Source organism: Cydia pomonella, chromosome 7 (assembly GCF_033807575.1).
Source record: "Cydia pomonella isolate Wapato2018A chromosome 7, ilCydPomo1, whole genome shotgun sequence".
Taxonomy (NCBI): domain Eukaryota; kingdom Metazoa; phylum Arthropoda; class Insecta; order Lepidoptera; family Tortricidae; genus Cydia; species Cydia pomonella.
The window spans coordinates 20879566-20905129 of record NC_084709.1 but is presented as its reverse complement, the minus strand read 5'-3'; the positions used below and the strand labels follow the sequence as shown (position 1 = coordinate 20905129).

Below are 25564 nucleotides of genomic sequence, written 5' to 3'. Positions count from 1 at the left end.
GATCGTGTAAAGCTGATCTAAAATCAATTATACCTACTTATAAAGTACTTAATTTCAAATTTTTAGAAAATTTCTAGAAACTTTTAGTAGTGAAGGGTTTTAGTTTTTTAATGAAAGAAAACATCGTGAGGCCTAATCCTAATGGAGTGTCTACCGCGAATATCGAAAATATCCGAATTACAAATATGCAAGAGAAAGGCAAATGAGACGCAAATAACGAAATTTAGATTATTTTTATGTTCACCGCAGTATGCTAATAAGCCAATTAGCGGCATTTTGAATGCAAAGTAATTAAATTATTTATCTTAAGATTACATTTTCAAATTCTTTTGTTTTTGACATTTATTGGGCTTATGAGAAAAGCGTAATATAGTTTTCACTCTGAGTTGGAAGACTAGAATGGTCGTCGCTTTAGGATAAAAGTATGGGATTAAGTATTATGACGCCGTGGCGTGTATAGATGCAGTACTGCCAGTACTCAAATTCAGCTGAACCTCCGTTGTTTCAAATTATTGTCCACTATACTTGTCAGTACAGTCAAAAAAATATTTTCGGTACAAGCTTTTATCGCTGACTGTACGTTTCTTCGCACACGCAATTAACTCATCGAATCTATTTTAAAAACCCCAAACACAAAGGTTGAGTTGTTTTATGACAGAGTTCCTATGGCCACCTCCTCCATCATCAGATCAGCTCGAAGGTACCATACCGATGGCATTGTCACCCGACTTATGTATGCAAATTTTCAGCTCAATCGGATATCGGGAAGTGTCTCAACTTTGCTTCCAAGATTTGACCCATACATACAGGGAAAGTTAAATAAAAGCTTTTACAATACGAAGAAGAGTCATAAAGTTAGGAAATGGCAAGTAAGTAAGCGTGGTCCACCGTAGACCGCATCATCACTTACCATCAGGTGTGATCGTGGTCAAACTCCTGTCTATCCTCCATAAAAAAAGTAAATAAATGTAACTAGTGCACAATTAGTAACGTTTTGTTAAAACAATAGCACCTAAATGTTCATAACAAATGGGACAAATGGGAATATACTAAACCTAGGCTCATGTCATGATAGAGGACATTGAGAGCCAACTATTTGACAAATGTTATGTACCCTCATCTGTTATTAGATTGTGTCGGACTGCCTATTTATTTGTACAATAGATGCCTAGATAAATCGCGTAGGTACCTATTAATGGATAAATTGTAAGTATTGTAACCATGTTTCACTTGTTTGGATTCTTAGTTGAACGTGAGCTTGAGGAGTCATGCACAAGTGTTTTCTAAGGTCTACTGTTGAATATAAAATAAAACACGCTTTACATAATAAACCACAAAAATGTACCTAGTACGTTACTTTACACTGTATCGCGAAAACCCGCGATTTTCCACGCACCAACTGAAACTTGAACTCCTGCCATATTCGCGGCAATTCATCGCCGACATCGAATGCTAGTACGCAAATCTAATTGCGCTCCATGAATCAGAAAACCGATTTAGACTCGTATGAATAGGATTACATGTAGTATTTATGGTACTTTACTCACAAACCCAGTAGCCTGCTACTTTAAGATAGATAAGACTCTGCATTAACACAATTTAATGAATCGATTAACTCTACGGTTATCACTATAGTAATTAATGGAATAAAAACAGTTATTTAGCGCTATATCGCGTATAATGAATTAAAAATGCGTCTGGACGTTTCGAACCCTTGTACAGTATTCGTGGTCCACGGGTAGACACGTCGGACGGGTCAGAATGTAGGTATTATCTTAAATTCATTGTAGATAATCCGTTTCAATTGTATTATATCTTAACGACAGAAGTTCTAGAAGATAATGTTCAACTGTTTTAGAATATATGAAATGTAATACACAAATACAATATGTAGTAGTAATAAGTCCCACTTTGTCGCTTGCCATAAGGGGCATAAAGACGCTTTGACAGATTGTTCGTATAAAGGTACAAGCAAATCTCGTCCTTATGGTAATTGAGACCTTTGACCATAATTTTCGACACAAATAGTCTAAGAAGTAAATTGGTCTTGAGACAATTAGGTATTGAAGTTAACAGATTTGTATCTTACCTTAGGCGTACAATTAATCCCATCAAAAACAATACTTGTCAAAAAAACCAAGTCTCGCAACTCAGTTGTTCTGTGGTAAAAAGTTGTGAGATCCATGTAATACCAAGTCGGTTATTAATTTATTCAGTCTCTACTTAAGCGACTTTCTGTCTTAATACGTCCAGTCTCTAAGACCACGATCGTGGTCCATAACAATTGAAAATCAATTGTGTCTGGAATCTCCGTACTCGAAGCATTAAGTTGTTACGTAATAATTAACAGCATCTTATAGTGACGCATATCAATATTAAAATTCTTTAATGTTTTATATAAATATATTGAGACTTGGCCATCGCACTAAATAATTGAATTTACATGTGTTTTCAGGCGATTGAATTTACACGTGTTTTCAGGCGATGGCCAAGTCTCAATATATTTATATAAAACATTAAAGAATTTTAATATTGATATGCGTCACTATAAGATGCTGTTAATTATTACGTAACAACTTAATGCTTCGAGTACGGAGATTCCAGACACAATTGATTTTCAATTGTTATGGACCACGATCGTGGTCTTAGAGACTGGACGTATTAAGACAGAAAGTCGCTTAAGTAGAGACTGAATAAATTAATAACCGACTTGGTATTACATGGATCTCACAACTTTTTACCGCAGAAAAACTGAGTTGCGAGACTTGGTTTTTTTGACAAGTATTGTTTTTGATGGGATCTCATTTCTTTTTGTATTTTGTAGACAGTTCTACTTTTTTCCTTTTCGGTACCTTCTACTTATTGTATATATGTATATCTACCAGCAACGAATTTTCTTAAAGCCCTCTCTCTGACTTATGAACTTTTTTTCATGACGGGAATACCCATTTTTTGCTCGATTTGGCAGGGGCACTACCATGCGCCTATATTTATATGGGACTAGCTTAAACCCGCGGCTTCGCACGCAATAATAATAACTGCCGTAAAACATAAATAAAACATCGTTATGAATAAAGCCAATATTGAAAAATTTAACTGAAGACTTGGCTGTATGGGCTTAATTTTCTTTGCGGTCTTTTCTAGATTTTTTAGTTTTTCCTTGATTCATACACCAAACACTACTTATATTCCAAATTTGAAGCTTCTAGGTCTGCTAGAAGTGCCTTAGAATTTTGATGATCGGTGAGTCAGTGAGTGACAAAATTAAGAAATTTGACCCGTTATAATTCTTAAAATACTGGTTCAAATTGAATGAAATTTGAAATATACCGTGTCTTTACACGTTGCATGGTTATTGAAAATTTCAGTCTTCTAGTTTTATCCACAACGAAGTTACAGGGGGTCGAAAATGGTCTGAATTGCTTCGAGAAAAGGATGGTACGGCCGTGATGCTTTTTTTCTCGACTTGGTGGGGGCACTGCCGTGCCCCCAGATAGGCGTTTATTTGGAGTAGTGATGGGCACAGACGAATAGAGGTCGGCGACGTGACGCCGGCGGCGTTTAGATCAAAATCATAACCTGTTATTACAATTAGAACACGTCTCATGTATTGCACGTGTAGTGGTGAGATTTTCAATTAAATACTTATATGTTAGATCTGGAGAAATATAGAAGTTGATGGAACCGACTATCGATAAGACACACCGTTGCTAAACTAACCTCCAGCTCGGGAATGATCAAGTATCGGACAATAAATAATGACAGGTTAACGGCGACTCCCACGTCACACCTATTTTCCCGCTATTTTCCGAAATAGAATGCATCATGTTGTTTACGCAAAGCCGCTGGAGCGGCAGTCCGCGCTCGATCCTCGCTCGACCAACGTCCGTGCTCGCTACTTGCTTGACAAACCGTGCTTCTTAGTGCTTCAAAGATGGCCGTCAACCCTAACTTCTTCCCGAATGGATACCAGGATCCCATGCATCCTGAGGATGAAGTCGTCACCAACTGGGTGCGTTACTTAAACCTAAAGTTCTGTTAGGTACTAACGCATTAATCCTCAACTTGGTGTCGCGCAGTGATTTAGTTTAACATAACTCTGAAAGCCAGATGTCTGATGAATTAAACGATTTGAAATCGTGGATTTCTAGCATGTTCTAAACGCGTCTAATTTGGGAGCACTTGAAAGCGTAGTGTTACAAAATATGTGATGTAATAACTCGTGGGCTTTACGGCGTAATTTTCCGCAGTGAGTGATTCGTCGTAGGGTTTTAGCAAATTTTGTTGACTTACTTATTACTTACTAAAATTATATCATATTCGAAAGAAGTGACCAGAGCCTCTAGTTCCGGGGGCTCAAAATGAACCAGTGTTTTTTAGCTTTGACGGCTGACGCCATAATAACGGCTTTTATTACCCCTGTATTTCAACAGTAGGTACTCACAGTAGGAACTTACAGTAGGAACCTATGCTTTAAATTTTATTTGTGATACAGCCTGTTATATCTTTAACCTTCTTAATTACAGTATCCTTCATCTCAATCTCTCTTTCTTCTAAAACATTGGGAATAACATTCTCATCGTTTGTTATATCATCCCGTGGTATCATTCCACCTGTCCTCTTAAATTCTAATGCTCAGCTTCTTATTTTCAGCTTATTTTGTTATTTTTACTCTTTTTTAATTTGTTTTATTCTTCATCATTTTGTTCAGCAACCTTATCATAATCAGTGAAATGCTTACCAGCTTTATCACAGAAAATTGTACACATATTAAATAAATATTTGGGGAAAATCTTACACAGATCGACCTAGCCCCAAACTAAGCAAAGCTTGTACTATGGGTACTAGGCGACGATATACATACGTATATAGATAAATACACATTTATATACATAGAATAAATAATAATAAATAATAAATATTACAGGACATTATTACACAAATTGACTAAGTCCCACAGTAAGCTCAATAAGGCTTGTGTTGAGGGTACTTCGACAACGATATATATAATATATAAATATTTATAAATACTTAATGCTCCATGCTCATCACACGAATAAATGCCCTTGCCAGGATTTGGACTCGGGACCATCAGCTTTGTAGGCAGGGTCACTACCCACTAGGCCAAACCGGTTGTCAAAGAAAATACCCATGACTCAGGAACAATGTCTGTGTTCATCACACGAATAAATGCCCTTACTGAGATTCGAACCCGGGACCATCGGCTTCATAGGCAGGGTGACTACCCACTAGGCCAGACCGGTCTATTGAAATATATGTGAGTTTTAGGAATTAAATTTAGATAATATTGCTACTATGATTTTGCAGACTCGCATATTCTTTTCTAACCAAACTATTTATCTGCCCGGCTTCGATGATGAAAACCCTCTTTTAAATTCACTCTGAAACAGTTGAAAATAGAATAGTTTGAGAGAACTCTTGCGTTGAAAATAGTTTAAAAATATGAATACGAGATCGAAAGTAATAATTCTTCTGAATCACCTTCCATTTCACTATCATCGTATTTGATATGAGTCGTCAGCTGTGGGCTATTTCAGTCGCAATGTCACGAAACTGGACGCCCACGAGAATTTCCTGGCAGGCTTTAAACGAGTATTAATGACGGATAAAAAACATGTTTTGGCTTGAACTGCTTGTTACGACAGCATACATTATGGCATGTGAGAAAAGAAAATGTACCCAAATACCGGTATCGGAGCATTAAACATGCCTGTTGGGTAAACGGGTGCTAAATTGACGTGCTGTTTCTTTAAAACCTGTATGATATCGTGCACAATCGATTCAAATTAGACAAGCCGGCTGGATTCGAGCTGTGTCCTCGGCCAAGGAATTTAATATCTGTACCATTTCGAACCTTATCACAGGGACAATATTAATGTGGTACGGAATCATATTCCTTTACTATACGCCGCGCCACTGTTGGGGTGGTGAAAAAGAAAATCTTCTTGATCTTGATCTTACCTGAGAAGGATGATAGTGATAGTGTGCGCTTCGAGCATACTTTTGTAGCAACTAGCAATCCTCCTCGAAAGAAGAACTTTCGTTGGAAAACCCTATAGTTAGGATGACCTGTAGGATGGTCCATATCCGCTCTTAAAGGAGTTTTGTTCTCGGGTTTTCAATGAATTCAAGATCGCAGTTTATTAATCGCGATGCAATCAAAATGATGGAGACAAAAATAGAATCTGCACTTCATTCATTTAAGTACCCATACCCATTACTCCTATATCTACGTTACGGCGGCGGCCTATAGCATGGTTTTCTCGGTACGTAGCGAAATATATTGCTTCGTAGAGGTTTAGTTAGGTAATGATTAATGTTAAATTTATTGATAACATTTTTTCGTTCGTTATATTATATAAGTAGCTGTTAAGTATATGAGGAAAATTTGCTTCTAACATATTCTCGTAGTAGTGTTTAGTCAGAGAGTTTCCGAAATTACGAAATTTCCTCATTGAAAATTTCCGGAAACTTCTCATATGTATTTTTGATCTATCCAAATTCTCCGATTCCAAAACGAAAGTTTCCTAATTCCCTATGATATTTTCTTGAAAGTTCTGAGAACTTTTCCATATTAACTTAAACATTTTAAACTTTCCGCAACTTGTACATCAGTACATTCTCGTATTTAATTACTTTTATGGGTATATAATATTTGTAACAATTATGCTAACGCCTGATTCAGAATCATACTATGTAAGTAATATTTAGATAGTTGGTATATCAACTAGGAATTCCTCTTAAAATCGCCCATGATTGTCCTAGAGGGCAAATGTTTGGGACATCAATTCGGTTGTACATGTTTTTTCATTATTTTATATTTGTTACGTCAGAAATTCTACCCATTTGGAAAATAAGTTTTTTTTTTAAAGAGTATATCTATTTACAGATAGGTCCCATTTTTGTCAAAATCTAGTTCTGATGGTAGGATCCGTGAGGAATCGAAGGAACACTTCAAATCTTTTAGGCATTCATATAGTGATATTTATATTTTGATCAACAAATCAAGCATTTATCTTTAAAAAAAGTTACATTTGATGAAGTGGAACTGCTGATAATGCAGATGAAGACCAAAAGGGAACACCTCAACGAGACATTTCACGTTTGGAGATAAGTATGCCTTCTTCGTTAAGTTTGGAGGGTATCGGCCTGTCAGTTGTTCGGAACTTTAAGTATTGGTTCTAACTGACAGGCCGATATCTTCCGACGAACTATTAATCAGTGGTCCCCTTAAGTCAATATGATGATATTCATATAGCATATTTAGAGTCGTTATCGTATATGGACCATGGACCTAAAGTACAGCTTATAACAGTACTAACCTCCTTCGGGATCCTCACTGTGGTTTGCAGTTTAAAATATGTCCGTTATAAAAAAAGCCAGCACATACCGAAATGCTAAATAAATTATATCAAAACCCATAAATAGCACGAAATGGCAAGATTCCGCACTTTATATTTGCTCTGAGTAAGCGTTGCGTCAGCGCAGCGCCTAGGTAAACATTCGGAAATAGACGCTTTTGTTAGCGATAGCCATTTGGTGGCATACTTTCTAGTTTATTTTACAAACATTACACAGTTTTTCCCGGAACATAAAAGAGGCCTTTGTAACTTGTATTTTTTGGATCATAGTTCTTTAACGATAGAATTCAACTAATAAAATAATTAATGAAATGTAAAAGTGCTGGTTAACTTCTCTTCTCTTTTGGTACCAGAATAACATAAAGGGATGACTTAGTAGGTACTAATAGCTCAGTCGTAAAGGAAATCGCAAAATAGATCTTTTCTCATTGACTCTTTGTTAATTTGACTACATAAACTTCTCTCTTTTTAGGTATTCAACAGCAAGGACGTTAAAACTTCGGGGCAAAGTTGCATTATTTGCTATTTTATTTTTCGCTGAACAAATCCAACTTTGCCCACGAGGTTTTACGATAACATGTTGACGTTTTAATAAGATTTATTTAATACATTAAGTTAGTGTACAACTATTAGGTACCTAAACGTTTCTGCCGCGGACGTGTCAGGGATATTAGGCCTAAGATATTCTCTGATGGAAACCTACATAGAGGGGTACCTATTCCTTTATTAACCAGTGTGTTAAAATTGTAAGCACAGCGGTTAACCTATTGTCCGCAGGAGTGAAAATGTTTGTTTCAAAATTTGTGTATGACGCAGTAATGATATTTAAAAGGTTTACATTTAGCGTTATATTTATTGACATTGCTTCTTGAAACCAATATGGCCTTTAAACTTTATACAACGTATCGCTTTGAAAATTGTCTCCTACTATATTTTCTTTACGTCCTAAATCTTTGAAGTGGTTGATTTTATATCCGACCACGACCCACATCTTATGCATCTTGTTGGAATAAAAAGGTCTCAACAGCTAGTTTAGTTTTGGAGAATTGTCAACTCTATAACAACTGATATAAGACCGAGATTAGAGCGATCTTAAAGTGTTAAATATTATTTAATATAAATAGTGTTCGAGAAATCATAACCCACATGAAGTAGCCTCGGGGTAAATATAGCGCGACGCGAGTTTAGCATAACCTCGATTCCTTTAATTAATAGCGGAATCTGAAGTCTTCGAAATTCCTGGCGAATTTTTTAAATATACATATATCACGGAGCTGGGTCGAACAATAAGCACTCTTAAGGGAAACGATGCAATTAAACAATATCAACTTCTGCGAAGCGTTTTGTCATATTTAGATACTACTTCTTAACCTTGAAAGGCAAAAAAACTATTTCACTGTTGCATTTGGCCCCATCCTGGTTTAGTTCTGCTAATTGAAAGAACCACAGAACTTTTTAATTCCTTGAAATTTAATCTTCGGGATGCATCATTACTGAATGACACTGGGTCATTCGTCGCATGCAAGCAAGGTCATTTGCCTTGGTAACCGCATACTTAGCATTCGAACACCGGCCCGTTGAACGTGTGAGTGTGCCATAATTTGTCCTAGGACGTGATGATGATGTGTAGGAACCTGTCGATCGCCTTTTATGTTCATTCAGCCCGATTTCGTATAGTTTACCGAGGGCCATGAAATGTGCACTCTAGATTCTTGACGGCGACATGGGCATTCCCTCACTCGAGTGTTTTATCCCTATATAACTTCTCTCATTAAATTTATCTCTTGCAGCCATACCGCACGACACCCCTAGTCCTGCCCGGCGCCAAGGTCCGCCGCGAGCCCGGCCCCACGGAGTCCTACCTGCGCCACCACCCCAACCCGGCCATGCGGGCGCCGCCGAGCCACGATTACCGCGACACGCTTATGAGGCAAAAGGTATGTTATGAGCAGATACTAGGAGGCTGAATCTGTTTGAACAATTTGATAAGGTTTTCATCTTGTTTTGATAAGAACTCTTAAAGCATCTCACGCGTAATAATAAGTGCGACCTGATTGCATTTCGCGTCCACCAATAATCGTTAGTGGCTCACTATTGGTGTAAACTCAAGGTTTAACCTTTTGACCGCCAAAGACGTCATATGACGCGCGCGGCTACAGCCCAATATCAACCTTCATGCGTACCGACAAGGTTCACGATTACGCGCCGCGTACGATAGGCGTGGCGTTCAAAAGGTTAATAAAATAAGATGAAAATTTTATCCAGTTGTTAAAACAATATATATGCAAACACTCAAGTGAAAATGAAGAAACTCATGAGGCAAGTGAAGTGAGTTATGACAACCGGAGGATAAAACAGACACGAAAGAGTGGTAATAAATATGACTGACAATACGTAACAGCTACAAAAAGCACGGAACTGGTTCCCACTCAGAAGAAAAGAGTGACGACTTTGAGCCACTGCAGACAAACCTGAATTCTGATCTGAATGTATATGGCTCGGGCTCGGACTAAGTTCTTATCGGATTGTTTGATAAAAGTATTTCGAATTTCCTGTCCATAGATATCATTTTTTAGAAGGAACCATATGGTATAATATTTCCATATTGCGAAATTTGCACTTGGAAAAATTTCGGAAGCTTATCATGTTTTTGTATAGAAACGAAATGTTCCATTTATAAAATTTAATTTTCCTTTGGTTCCTGTGAAATTATCCTATAATTTTCGATAACTTCTACAACTTTTTGGAAACTTTCCGCAACTTGCACATCTGTAGATAGATCCTAATACGATACGATTCAGAACTGAAAATTAGATTGAAGTTGGTTTGAATAATATACAAATCACATTCAGTTTATTGCGCCCAGTTATGCATTACCTAACACCAGTGGAAGTTTAATTCAAGGCGGGCACTAAAAACCAGGGACGAGTTCTATTTTAAATTTTATTAGTCACATGGCAAAATAGTAAACAAGGCGAAGGCAGTTGGTTACACAGTTATTGTACGTAACAAGAGTTATTTACATAGAATAAGAGTAAATTGAAGTTTGTGGATATGAATTTAATGATTCTAATACTTCATTAATCTCAGTTTGGCAGAAATCGTTTTTTTTTTTTCAAACTGCCGCCAGTTGAGTCTGATACTGTAGCTGAATTACCTGAACTCACCTTAACTAATTCGTTGATGGTATGCACTGACAAAACTTTCTCAGTAAGTAATAGTAGTAACTACTGAGAATAAGTCATAGTGTACAACTTTGCTCACCTTATTATAACTTTGTCCGAATTAAAAAGAATCTCATGTTATACGGATGAATATAAAATAAATTTTATAAAAAAACAAGAATTATTATAAAAAACTAATTAAATTTCTTTCATAACTGACTGAAATAAAGTTGGAAGGATCCAATTTCGAAATGCAGTCTAAAGTAAAACAGTTATGTATAGGTACTGGGACAATCAAAATCTCTAGATACAATATGCACTTACTTTTCTACGCACTATGCATGCACACACAAATACGCACATACACACAACTAAACAAATGGACGCTTTGTATGGTCGCTCAAAGTGAAACTCTTAAAGCGATATGCGCATTATATGACGTGTTTTAGAAGCGTTTGTCGCATTAGGACCTTTGCTGTGGGCATACTTTTATGCTAGTTATTTAAAACTCAGTTATATTTAGCTCTCATGGTCATTTATTTTTATTTACATGCTGAAAAAATATTGTAATACGCATTAGGAGCAGCTTTTAAATAGGTATTTAGTTGAATTAAATTGCACATTAGTTGTAGATTTCTCAAAATTATGACTACTAACAAAATATATTTTACTTATTTCTATTAGTCATAATTTTGGCAAAAAATGCTACACTTTTAAAATTTGCACGGCTTAGCGAGTACTAAATTTAGAATTTTTGATAACTTAGGTGGCTGAATCGGTGGTGCAGCGAGTGATCGGTGAAGAGGGCAATAAGGTGGTTAGAGTGTGGCGTGTTAGAGCTTCGAGCATGCAAATTTTCAGCAACTTATGGCATTCCATTGCAAGCTATTTTAACGTTATACAGCAAGACACAGGTTTTACATATCATTCTTCATTCTATCAGTAAAGATATCAAGAGTATTGACCGAATTCTCGTATAGAGATTTTTTTAAATTTTATATGAGTAAATAGTACAACAACGGACAAAAAAAAAAAACAATTAGTCAAAAAGATTCAATAAAGGTTCCAAGGTTTATTGTTATTTTCAGTTAAGGTTTTGCTATGTCGTTGCCGACATTTATTGCCCTGAAGTATTAAAAATAATTCATTAAATTATACACATACACGGCTTAGCACGGTCCTTTTCTCATTTTATATATTTTTTAAATAGCTGCAATGGACTGCTAATCTATTCATCTGTCTATACGCCATCTTGATTGTCGTCATTAAAGCTTCTCATTTTCATCGTTTATTTTTTCACAAAACATCGTGCATTTTTTCACTCCTGAGTGCTTTTCTTCTTATTTATGTCACTTTTTATGAAAATTGGCGAACGTACTCCCATCGAAAACCAACTTTAGACAGGAGATATACAGTCTGTTTTAATAATCAACGTGATTTTCTTATTGAAATAATCGTCGTATTTTTTTCATGTTTATTAGTACTTAATAAGGTTACTTTATCTTTTCAGGTTGTTCACAAGCAATTCAACTCGCCGATCAATCTATATTCAGAGCAAAACATCGCTAACTCCATTAGGCAACAGTCCTCGCCCTTGCCGTGAGTATAGAGAACATTATAGAAAATAAAAATAAACTCTCGACTTAACGATAGTCTAGAGCTTAATATTTGTAACCATCCATTTTTGCTCGGGTATATTTTTGCAATTGATAAATCATGGGCAAATTCCCATAGTGGGCAAAGTTGGATGGTTTCATAGTAATACGTTGAGATATGACACTAGATATATCTATATAACTTGTTTTTTCTTTAAATTCTCAATGGAGTTTATATAAGTATCGGTATTTTTATAAATTTATTTTTATAAAAACTGACGAAGAGTAAGCTCCTCCATGTTATTTATATTTTTAATAAGTTTGTTTACTCTTTCAATGTTAGAGTATAGAGATATGTAGAAAATGTTTTGAGTGTCATCATTTCGAGACTACGAATATCTTGGCACTGAATTTCAGGAGCATGGCTGAATGCCAAGCTAGTTATATTCACACATTGAATGCCTGACCGTCCGTCTGTATACAATTATTCCAAAATTTGCCACAAAACAAGACATTCTCTTGAGATATATTTTATTTTCCCTGTTAGAGGGTTTAACCTGTGCCGTCTGTATGTTGTATATATATTTTAACTAGCTAGATATCACTAGTGATGTTGTAGGTATATTGGCTTTTTATTAGACTTCGAAATTAGACTAGTGAATCTAGTAGTGATCCCTCGCTTTGTGTGCTATACACAGAAAATATCTGTGGCCCTAGTGAAAAAGGGTACAAGTCTCTGGCAGTTTAGGTGTATAAGGGCATAAGTGTTACGTGGAACTTACACCCCTTTACACCTGCGCTGCCAGAGACTTGTACCCTTTTTCACTAGGGCCACAGATATAATACAACTACTCAATTCATGTAAAGTTCATATAATATTGGCTGCACTGTAACGGTTCATGAAACCCTTCTTAACCTCAACTAATGGAAAAGTTTCAATTCATGAATAACTCCACAGGTCGCTGTCTTCAAAAATATTGAATTATTATGCTTAATAATGGGCTATTTCTCTGATTATATAGCGCTAACGGCCATTACGGACGGCCACACATGGTCAAGAGGCAAGTGTTTTACTAGACACGGCTCGACGCCATCTCTCATGACGCATTAATGCTTATTTTATTTTTATTTTGCTATCTTTCGTCTTGCGAAACTCGTTTTTCGATCTCCGTTCTGGCGACGACCGCCTGTCGCCACCGCCGGTCCTAGCGACCTTTCATCCACACGTTCACGCGACAAACATTGTGTGCCATCGTGTGGGTGTAGCTATAATTATTTATTTAGCTTATAAGTCAACATTGTCAGTCGTTTTCTAAATGATCGATGTCAGTATTTTTATCGACCTCTCCTTCCTCAAAAACAAACACGACTAAACACCTCGGTACGTCACTAACCGCTTCCGCGCCCTTCTAACGGTCCCCGGGTCTAATTCTAATGTTTCTGTCTATTTTGCGCCCGCTAACCACTAAACACTAACGCCCCGCCCGCCGCCCCGCCCGCCCGCAGCCACAAGCCGACGCTGCTGTATGACCCGGCCAAGTCGGAGACCTTCAAGGCGCTGCAGGAGGACGGGCTCGGCGACGTCGTGCAGGAGGTGCCCCAGCCTGTCGAGTGCAAGGTCTTCACTGCGCCGCCCAATAAGGTAAGACACTCAATTGTATCTAGTATCGGCAGTTCATTTCATGGTTTCGGTTTACGTAACGTCAATTTCGTTTGCCACAAAGGAAAGATATGCAGCATGAATGTGTGGACACATCCCTAAAACAAACCCTGAGGTAAATTAGCCATTGACCGTGTTTGCCAAACAAAACCCCTATAAAGGTGACCTCAGTGAATGTCGACCAAGGGCATTAAAAGTTTAATGGAACTGGCACACCCTTTTTTCAAGATATACATTGATTTATTCCAAAGCCACCAGGACGCTGGTTAATAATATATAATATATGCTCGCTCAGACAACTGACGCCGCTTTATCCGGAACACAATAAAAATGTCATCAATATACCATTAAATACTCTAAAATGAAAGTGGTACATTCTACCTGCATTAATAAATAATATTTATTGGCAGAGGCCCGCGCCCACTCCGAAACCAACGAAAAAGCCAAGCCAGCAGGTGAACGGCCACGGAAAACAAACGACCTTCGTAAGTATCACGTTTACCTAGTTCTTACAAAATGTAGGGTTTACTCAGTCGTATTTAAAAGTTCAGCACCTTTTCCCTATGATATATTTCTTCAGAACCCTGGGATGTGATTTTTACTCAGTTTAGAGCTTGTTCATGCTTTACAAAACTTAAAACCGTATGTGCTAAGTTTGTCTGTTAATTAAATAACAACCAATAGTAGAATGTCACGATCATTAACTGGAAAGCTGACCTCTACCACATGAATCGCATGATACTTAAAATGTATTTAAAAATCCTGGGCAAAGTTGAAATTAAAGGGGCAAAGCTACAGGTGCACTTCAACTTTATTTTCTTTCTTGCAATCTATAAGTATCTGCACATTGATAAATATAATACCTAGTTATGTATAACATTTTAACGATTTTTTTTTAACTTCAGGTAAACTCATTACACGAAGAGCACATTCAGCAGTCGAACTCATTCAAGCGCCTCATGTACAACGTTCTCGGCGACGCGGAGTTTTAAAATACCGTCCAATACTTCCTTGGCTATGTGCAATGACGATGGCAAAAACACGCACATCATACAAGCTAAATCTCTGAAGAATCGCAACAAAATCTCGCCATTGTAGCGACATCGATAAAACAAAAAATGCAAACACAGCATGTAGATCTGATCGCCGTGAAATGTAGCAACAGTGCACATAGCCAATACAAATACAGCTTCTTTCTCACATGCCATAGTATGTGTTGAATCTACGAAGCATTGTCCCAGTTGACTGATTTAGAAGGGCGCCGATCTAACTGACTTCAGTTAGTAACGTAACGATAAGACTAACAAAACTATTTTAGGATGCTATTGTAATAAATACTCAGCAGTGTGTTATATTTTTCGGTGGATTTAATTTCTAATACTCGAGTATTAGCGATATGGATTATATTAAGTAGCGATGTAACGTATTACTAAGTGTTGATTTTCTGTTTGAACAGAAATTAAATTGTTTATGTATACATAATGATGTTGAGTGTACAATCTAGTCACCGACCCGAGCTCTGGTCGACGCGCGCGTATCGAATTCGACCGGTTTAATAAATTATTTATTTTTATCTAATGACTTGTTTAATTTCATTTTATATACCCCTTTTAAAGCCTGTGCACACCGGATGCGTGTGCGCAGACGAGCAAGTGCACGTGCGCGTTGTAATTGTAACATACATATCCTTATAAGATACGGCACATCGCTTGCGTGATGTGTGCGTGTACTGCTCCAAATTTAAAGCGCACATGCACGTCTATGCTAACGCAGCCGTTGTGCTCTGACCTTTACGTCAATTATTGAGATAACTTTGCCCATTGAAAACGGTGAGACATTTTGAGTAGAATCCGACATAACATAACAAAATAGTCATGACAGTAAGGTTCATGAATGATAATTTTGTAGGAGTACCTAGTTGTAGTAAGGAAAACAACAACTACAATCTCAAAATAACTATATTTATAACCTGGAGCTAACTAACAATGTTACACAACAAAATAAAATACAGTCTTACAAATTTCATGAATGATAAGTACACAGGTCAGAGAGAAAGTAATTTTGAGCAAAAATAAACTTAACTATATCACAATTATACTGACAAGGTGCCTTGTGTGCCAAATATGTCCCACGCGGTAGGGACCTCGGATCGCAAATGGATTAAGGTAACAATATTGTGATACAAAGCTATTCACGTATTTTCAAATAAGGCACTAACTACGTTCGAAACATGACGAAAACCAGGAAACTATCGGATGAACGCATTAATCAATATATCATGAAAATAATTATTTACACACAGCCGCATAACTTTCATTTACAGATACACAATAATAGAGTGATATGTGACACGCATACGAGAAGGTACACCAGATGAGTGTCTCAGTTTACTAGTGCCCTCAAGGATCATGAATGATTAGTAATAATGCATAAAACCACGTCCCATATTTGTACAATTCGACTGGTGACTTTCTAAAACTCCAGCATGCATTGATTACAATAGAATTTATTCCGAGTGATATAATATTTACATCTAGATCAAATTATTGCCTTTGATAAGAGTTAGTGAAAGTTAACAGTCAAACATTTATAGAACTGACAACATCTAAGTGTGTTAAAATAACTGCATTTACCTTATACCAATCGTTAGTGATCCTTGCCGGCACTTATGGTATCTCAAAATACCGCCAAGCGCCCGAACTCTCCATCTTTTTACAAAAATATACAGTTTGCTTCGCTAAAACAATAAACATGTAAATAACTAAGTGCCCTTTAAAATAAACACATATAATTATATAATTAGTTTAGTAAACTGGCCACAGATAGCATTCTGATACACCGTCATGATTATAGAGAGATATGTTAAACAATTTGAACTAATTTAAGGATTACAAACAAATCGACTCATAAGTAAAATACAGCCGTACATAATACACCTAATTTTGGACTGTTTTTTTTTTGTTTAATTCATTAGCACCAAATGTCCAAACTATTAATTAACTACCTAACTACAAATATAATAATATGAGCCGTGAATAATTTGTGACTTTATATTAAACATGCTTTTTTAGGGATTATATATACATTTACAAGTTGTGGCGATGTGCATTCAACATAAATGAGTGCCGCATTTGAATGTTTCATACTTGCAGGGTAATATTGAGTTATTGACAAGTTTGTACAATATTTATATAATGAATTCGTGTAAAATAGAATAGCTATTTAATACCTTCACAGTCTTCATGACGATGCTGATGAGAAGTGAAATAAAGTAGATACGGACTTATAACGGGACAGTGAAGGTATTAAGAAAATCTATGAAATAAAATAGTTAGTTATTGTTATGTAGGTTATCATTTCAGAGTTTGAACAGCTAATGTGATTGAAATATTCTTTTTACATCTATACTGTTTAATTTTTAAGAATATCTGGCCAAACGCGAATTAGGGCTACCATATATCCTACAGAAAACTTCTAATTCGATACCCGTTCGAACTTAATTACCTTTAATTTCCTTACATCGTAAAGATTTTGGCATAAGTATGGCAGTAAAAAAATAAACGGGCTCATAACATTAAAAGTTTTTTTCGATGACAAAAGCGATATGGTATCCCTAAATTGATAATACATTTTTTAGCATATTCGAACGTGGAAAAAAACTGTTTTTAAACAGTTTCTGAGATTAACCGTTTGACTTTGCCCATAGCTGCCACACAAAAAATCAATAAAATTTTGGCACAACTTAAAAAAATATTGATTGAATCGGTTGGTTAAACTTCATTATACAATCGCTTGGGTAAACCACTTATCTATAAGTACCAATTAATGTTTCACGATCTTAACACAACATAGTTAAGAATATATTTAAAACATCACAATTATGTACAGTTAATTTTAAACGTACTTATGTCAAACGGTTAAAAGGTAAAGCGCCTATTATGGACTCAAATGTATAAATGCTTTCTAAATGCATGACTATCGAGATTATCACCAATTATTTTGTCTGAAATAATTAGTCTTTAGTTTTAGTAGTTTAACATATTTTAAGCTGTAAGTACTGGCAGTAAATAAAGACGAAAACTGCATTAATCGAAACAGTCAAACCACTAAAACTAGAGATACAGTTTGTTTAATCCTAATATTTATAAAATTTCTTTACAGGCGTAATTTACATGGAAATAAATAAATATAATTTCCCATTACAAAAATAAACGGACAGTTTGTTAGATTCATTTTAGTTCTAGTTAGTAAAGAGAGCCCTAGAAGAGATGTAGGTACGTTAAGGAGATTCGACATTTAAAATATTAAACTACATTTTATCTAAGTATGAAATCTCCAAACATGCTTTAGGCGGTGATAGAATTGACAAAGATTATCTACCAATCATTTTTTTTGTGGTAGCACAGAGATCAAAATAGTGAAAAATCTAAGACATAATGTTTCGCATCGATTCACCAACATTATTCACGATGTTATAGCAATGTTAAGAAATTTATTAACAACTGCAATTAGTAACAAAATATGAATAAAATAAACACGTTCGTTCAAATAACCTAACATACACATTGTGACCATATTTATTATCAAGGTGCCATTATAATTTCGGTTTTCATCCTTGTAAGTAACGACGTCCCAAAAATGAAATAGACCAAATTCGAATAACACACCTGACAATAAACGGGCGCACAATATTAATCGATGTCGACAATTATGGCATAAATGAAAGTAAGAAATATCGATCGATAACCAGTTATAACATATCAACATAATTTACATTCTATTACCCGAACTCGAACAACCAAAAGACAAACTACGGTTTTTCCATTCTGGAAATTCATTCGGAAGGTTTATGGAGTATGACCAAGATAAATTGGCAGCGATTTTTATAGCCTAGAAGTTGCAAGTGTTAAGTAAACGTCATAATTTTAAAATAACACTTGCACTGTCTGGGCTATCCAAATCGCTGCCAATCTTGCTTGGTCAGATGCTAAAAACTAATCGATTGATTCATCAAAATCGCCTCTGAATTTTTGAGGATCTAGTGAAAAATGCGACACAAGCATTGCATGCACATTGCACATGCATGTGGGTATGCATAGAGGCTGCTAAAATAATTAATTACCCATCCTTTTGGCTTTGCGTAGTCAAGTAAAAATAATGACAACTAAATCAAATATTCAAAGTAATTAAAACGATCATAGGTAATCTCTGATTGACTTTATCCAATTATAAACAAAGTAAATTTGGCTCATGAAATGCCGATCACTATCGTACGTTTATTATTATATTATATTCCTATTTACAATTCTCGTAGTGTTGGATAAGTAACAATGTACTTGATTAGAGAACACATTATTTACAACTCGACATCATGTTTACATTGTTTTACGGATGAAATATTAAAAAGTTATTGATGTTCAGCGAAAATATTACTGGAGCTTTGGATCTACAACGTGTAGGTTTTTAACATGTTCCGTATTTAAGCCACGCGTAGACAAATTGTTAACATAAAGATATAGGTATATCTTTGGCCCAAATAACTTTTCAGGGTTACAGAAAGTACAAGGTAAATGTAAAGCTACATTACACGATGGATTTATTGCGAAACGGCCATATTTCTTGTCCTATTACCCATTATAATTGAAGCCTTAGGCACAACATTCAAAACTGGTTTTCCGGATAAGTTTTTAGTGGGCAAAGTTACACAGTACAGCAAAAATATACTATGGTAACTAATGTGTACAGTGATTTTTATCGTTGATTCAATTATGAAAATTAAAACTAAAAAAATACGGCCAAACTAGGATATTGGAAGAGATTTTGATTATTAACGGTTCTTTCAAAATGAATGCGGCAAGACTAAGTCATGTTTACACTGAGCCAATGGCCATAGAATTATGCCATTAATGATATTTCAATCTTAACACCTTACAATGTTCGTTCAATTTCTTTTTACTTTAGTACTTCAGTTTTATTTCATTTTGTTCAACAAACCTTCATAGACTTCATAGTATTTGTATAGTTTTGGTAAACACTAAATTGGCGTATAAATATGACCCTAGTCCATCGCACCAGCTGCTACAAGTCTTCTTTCTTATTACACATATTGCTCTGTCTGTACCAGTCGTATAAATAACTAGAATAGATGCGTTAAGATTACATAACAGAAAACGTTAAGTCTATAATAGTTTACCATTATATATTTCTAAAGTAGGCACGTTATGCGAAAACAAGCCGATTCAGGGCGAAAATACCAAACTAAATTGATTTATTGGTACTATTGTAATGGACAAATTGTGGAGATTTCATTAAACTTTTGTAACTTTGCCGTTTCTTCTATATTTTGCCCAAACAAAAATATATATATTTAATTTATTGTATATGGGAATTTATGTAAAAAAGTTCAATTAATCTCAATGGGCAAAGATATAATAATGGGCAAAGTTGTAAAGTTTTAACGTTATATAATTATACTTCACGTGACATACCATATTATTGCATTTCTCTATGTCTAGCCGTATAATTGATCGGGCGCGCTCGTAGTTATTATATACATGGTTTTTATTCAGCAGGTAAAATCGTAAAATACTCGACTAGCGATATCTAATCTAGATATTTGTATTTTCGAGTTGCTTTCACTCGAATCAGACGCTAAACTGAAAGGAACTTACCAGAGAACGCATGCATACTATATCCAAGTAAATACCGTGTTTTGTAAGTCTAATTTCTTTTGATACATTTTCGACAGTGTCTTTATATTTTGATGACATTTCAGGTAGTCACCATGAAAATATTTAAAAAAATAATATTTAAAGAAATTAGACGCACAATAATGCTCCGAAAATGACCCACCTCTAATGATTCAACTTCGTAAGCGGCGCAAACTCACGCATTCAGAAATGCAAGTATATACAAAAACTAAAATAACTCCCAAATGCGCGAGAATCAAACTTTCGTGACATTTATTTGGAGGCAAGTTCCTGGTATGCGTGTATTTAGTGGTGGTAGTATACTAATTGAGGTTCGGGACAAATTCATGGGGGCATTTCATGGGTATGTCGTTTATCAATTTTTTTTTCATATGGCAGAAACTTTAATGAATTGTGTAAGAACAGCGCTTTCTCGTATTGTCCGAAGTATTAGAAAAAATGACATTTGTAAGCGACATTCTCGTGGGATGCGTCCCAACGGGGGTCTACGTTTATGGCTTCGCAGTGACCGGGCACCCTTCGTATTTCGCCCGCCTCGTCACCACATAGGTTTCCAGTCCCTCGCCAACCCAGCGTCAACATTAACTGACAATTGTTAGCAAAGACAAGATCTGACGGTCCATTAAGAGGGTCAGCACACGGACAGTAGTTTTCAGGAAGCGTTCTCGGGCTTGACACAAGTAGTACATCCCCTCTGGGGCTAGTACACGGCGGGGTCGGGGTAGAGCGTGAGCGCGCCTCAGGACTGCGGCGCGGCGGGCAGCAGGGACTCGCGCGAGGCGCGCAGCGAGGGGTGGGAGGGGCGGGAGGGGGGGGAGGGCAGCGAGGACAGCGAGGGCAGCGAGGGCACGGTGGGCAGGTTGGGCAGCGAGCGCGCCGCGCGCGCGTCCAGCGCCAGCAGCGAGCGGATGTCCGCCTCCAGCGGGTCCGCGCTGCAACACGACATACACCCATCGTTACGCTTGTTACCAGTGATGGCCGAACGACCATTAACAATTACAAATCGAACCGTAACAACCACGAACCGGCCAGTGTAGAGGTGCCTCGGCCGCGGCGGCGCGCTCGGGCGAGGAAAACGCACGCGCCGCCTCGGCCGAGGCACGTCTACACTGGCATGTTTGTGCGTAGGGAAATTGCCTCGCGCGTATGCTCGCTCTGTGTAAAACCAGCTATTCAGAAATCTTCAAACTGTGATATCTCTGAAACCCGTTGGTCGATTTTTGTCTACTTAATGGCATTCTACGCAGTTTACTAGGCATAAAACGGTTTTCAAATAAAAACTTCCTTCATAAACGTTATATCGTAATATTTGAAAATCATAGCAGATTCCTAATATGGTACATACCTGACCAGAAAACCCTTCCAAAATAAGTAACAAGTTAAATAAAGCATTATTATAACCTTGCATTAAAATGAAATTTAAAAAAAATGTATATATTATGTAAAACTCACTCAATATATATTTCCTATTTGTTAAAGTTTCTTCATATACAATAAAGTAGTTTTAAAAATACAATTTTACAAAAGTACTGTTTTGGACTAATTGTACACTAGCAGGGTATTAAGGCCCGCATAAAATAAACATTTTGACAGTAATTAACAGTAGATAACAGATTTTAATCGTTTTTAACTTTTAACTTATATAAAAAAACCATATTTGGTATCTTCACAACTTCTTTGGTATATTTAAATTAGTAGAAACAAAGAGAATTTTAAATAGAGGTGTATTGTCAAAGACAACTTTGTAGCGACAGTAAATTTACTGCCATCTTTCGACACGTGATTAAATATTTAGAACGCCATTTGACTTTGATCCTTTTACTGATTGTGTTCAATTTGTTAAATTAAACTTTTAACGAATAATAAAAATAAAACGCTAATCTAATACCTTTAAACGAGCAATATATTTATATTTATATATTTCGGGGTCTCGGCATCGGCTCTAACGATTTCGATAAAATTTGCTATATGGAGGTTTTCGGGGGCGACAAATCGACCTAGGTAAGTCTTATCGCCGGGAAAACGCGCATTTTTGAGTTTTTATGTTTTCCGAGCAAAGCTCGCTCGGTCTCCCAGACATTTATTTTTTACTGAACGTAATTTTTTCGGGCTTTATTTAATTTAAGACTTTTTTTAAGTATCAAAACGTCTTATAACATTGACTACACTTGTACTTATGTAACTCGGTAGGTACTTATAATTTATCAAATCGGCCTTGTTAAGACATCAAGAAGGTCATAATTATCATAAAATATTTAAATGTTCTATTTAATTTCATACGTTCAATAAGGCCTGGGATCGAGCCTTGTTACTCGCACTGACAGTGGGCCTTCTTAGTCCTAGTACAAGTTCAAGAATAATAGAGTTAGATAAATTGTAGCTTGCTCATACAGTTAGACAACTTTTGTTTGCACTCATATACATTAAAACACCGAATAAATCAAGAACTCGACAAAAACAAACTTTATTTCGTAATAAAAATCAAGCGCAGCTGTAACCTCCCCTTCTGACTGTATGGATGCTACTGACAAAATAGCGGCGCGTGCGAAGTCAAGCGTTGTTGCCAGCTCGTTATATCTGCTACTTCCATATGTGCGTGATTTGTTGAACAAATAATACTAGTGCAACTGCTAGTTTTGAATGCTGGGCCTTGCTACCCGCCGGGCCTTATACACCTCACCTACCTTAGTATTTCATACGGCCACGTTTCACCCCACGCCAAATGGAATGTCCTCACCCCGCAGCGGATTGTTTGAAGACTAACAAAATATACGTTCATATAGCAAACGAAGAAAGTTCAAAATTGACATACCTTATGTGGTAGACTGTGGGAGCTTGAGCTTCGACCGCGACACTGACTAGCGTGTCGGAGCAACGCCTCGCGGGCGGGGCCGGCTCCCTGGCGGCGGCGGTCCCGCGCGGCGGGGCGGTCCCGCCGGGCGGGGCGAGCCTGCGACGCGGGTCGGCGCGGTACGACTCGAAGCCCCCGCTCTCGTCCTCCTCGTGGTACGCGGCCGGCACGGGGACCGGCTCGATGTTCGCTACCACCTTCAAATAGGAAAACGTATATTAGCTTCGCTTAAGTGACGCGATATCGTGTCAAAAATTGAATCGAAATTTCAAATTTCATGGCGTTTTGATTCCTGTATTTTGAGGTACTAAAGTATGCGTAAGTAACTTGTAGTACCTATTACTAAGAGGGAAGAGTAGCTTTGCGATCCTAACTATGAAATGCCATTTCGGGAGAAAACGCTTTCCACTATTTTGATGAAGATAGCTTCAGCATAATATATTCTAGATTTACAAGTACCATTAAAAAAAAAAAAAAACTTTGCAAATTTTGAATATAAAAGGAAAATACCTATATTAAGTTATAGTTAAGTCCAGGTGCACGAAAAAAGGGCAGACAGGTCGCTGGCTGGAACTACCACGTCAAACAGAGCCATCTTATCGCTAGAATGTATTTTAATCAATGGGTAGATTGCGGGAAACCGCGCTCGGGTGGCGTTTATAATAGCATGGTAGAAAGTAGGAAAGTTTTCAAATATAAATTAAAATGGTGCCAGGATAATGAAGAGTCAATTAAAATGAATATTTTAGCTTTAAATAGAAAATGTAACAATTTTTCAAAATTTTGGAAAAATACTAAAGCTTTAGATTATAGATCAAAACTACCTTTAAGTATAAATAAAATCATTGACCCTAAAGAAATAGCCAACCAGTTTGCGCATAATTTCAAAGTAGACCCGCCAGCCGACGTCGGCAATGCGCCCGCTCCCCCCCGCCCTGTCCAGGGGAACTCCCCTGTTCCAAGCCAGATGAGTCAGTTTACTCCAAAGGATGTCGCGGATGTTGTAAAACGTATGAAGAGGGGCAAGTCTCCGGGACACGACGGGTTAAGCGTGGAGCACATACTATATGCTAGCGATGAGATGCCGAGAGTACTGGCTATTTTATTTAATCTATGTATCCAGTTTAGCTACCTACCTGAAGCATTAATGAAAACTATAGTTGTCCCTATCGTCAAAAATAAAAGCGGTGATCTGTCTGACCTAAAAAACTATAGGCCAATATCCCTGGGCACAATTATTGGTAAAGTGTTTGAGAGGTTGTTGCAGCCCGAACTGACGAAAAACATAAGGTTGAATGACGCGCAGTTTGGTTTTCGTACCGGCCTATCGACCGAGTCCGCGATACTTAGTCTCAAAACAATAGTTAACTATTATATCAGTAAACATACATCTGTGTATGCATGTTTTCTAGATTTGAGCCGTGCCTTCGACCTAGTAAATTACAAACTACTGTGGACTAAGCTCTTGGAATCAAACGTGCCGGTAGACACGGTCAATGTCCTAAGGTATTGGTACGAAAACCAAACAAACAACGTGAAATGGGGCGACACCCTCTCTAACGATTATAGGCTAGAGTGTGGTGTACGTCAAGGGGGCATAACTTCTCCGGACCTATTTTGCCTCTACGTCAATGGTCTGATTGAGGAGCTGAGAGGTACCAGGACGGGTTGCCATGTTGCTAATATATGCGTTAACAACCTGAGCTATGCCGATGATATGGTGCTTCTCAGCCCCTCAAGCCAGGGTATCCAACAATTGCTTACTATTTGCGAAACATTCTCGAAACAGCATTATCTAAAATATAATATTTTAAAAACATTAATGCTCGTTTTCCGATACGGCAAGGGTCCGGAGGTAGTTCCGCCAGTTTATTTGAATGGTTCGCCGGTTCGGGTCGTAACATCTTTCAAGTACTTAGGCCATTTTCTAACGGAGAACCTTCGCGACGACATGGACATGGAGCGAGAGCGCCGTGCGCTCGCGGTCCGCTGTAACATGCTGTCGCGAAGATTCTCCAAGTGCACCACGGACGTAAAAACTACTCTATTTAGGGCATTCTGCCAGTGCTTTTATACATGCTCACTATGGTGTAACTACACCAAACGCTCATATAACGCGCTCAGGGTTCAGTATAACGATGCGTTCAGAATACTCATGAAACAACCTCGCTACTGCAGTGCTAAGACCATGTTTGCTGATGC

General features: G+C 37.1%; 2 protein-coding genes across 10 annotated transcripts in view; one reads left to right on the top strand and one right to left on the bottom strand.

Moving 5' to 3' along the window:
* Positions 1-15379, top strand: part of LOC133520126 (PDZ and LIM domain protein 3) — a 38922-nt gene extending 23543 nt beyond the window's left edge. For 5 of the 9 annotated variants that reach the window (XM_061854463.1, XM_061854461.1, XM_061854459.1 and 2 more), the window contains 7 exons: positions 9173-9319; positions 11313-11360; positions 12057-12145; positions 13164-13202; positions 13648-13783; positions 14212-14286; positions 14707-15379. In XM_061854463.1, the coding sequence (XP_061710447.1) occupies positions 9173-9319; positions 11313-11360; positions 12057-12145; positions 13164-13202; positions 13648-13783; positions 14212-14286; positions 14707-14793 (621 nt within the window). In that variant the 3' untranslated portion in view covers positions 14794-15379. Of the gene's footprint in view, positions 1-9172; positions 9320-11312; positions 11361-12056; positions 12146-13163; positions 13784-14211; positions 14287-14706 lie in introns of those variants that run through there. The other 4 variants (XM_061854458.1, XM_061854457.1, XR_009799704.1 and 1 more) reach the window with 4 other exon arrangements.
* A 362-nt stretch (positions 15380-15741) lies between these two features.
* The window catches only part of LOC133520129 (E3 ubiquitin-protein ligase MARCHF9-like), a 34956-nt gene continuing 25133 nt past the window's right edge, over positions 15742-25564 (bottom strand). Inside the window, exons 6-7 of the mRNA XM_061854467.1 lie at positions 23324-23559; positions 15742-21443 (exon numbers count right to left, since the gene is read on the bottom strand). Of these exons, the coding sequence (XP_061710451.1) occupies positions 21251-21443; positions 23324-23559 (429 nt within the window). The 3' untranslated portion in view covers positions 15742-21250. The remainder of the gene's footprint in view (positions 21444-23323; positions 23560-25564) is intronic.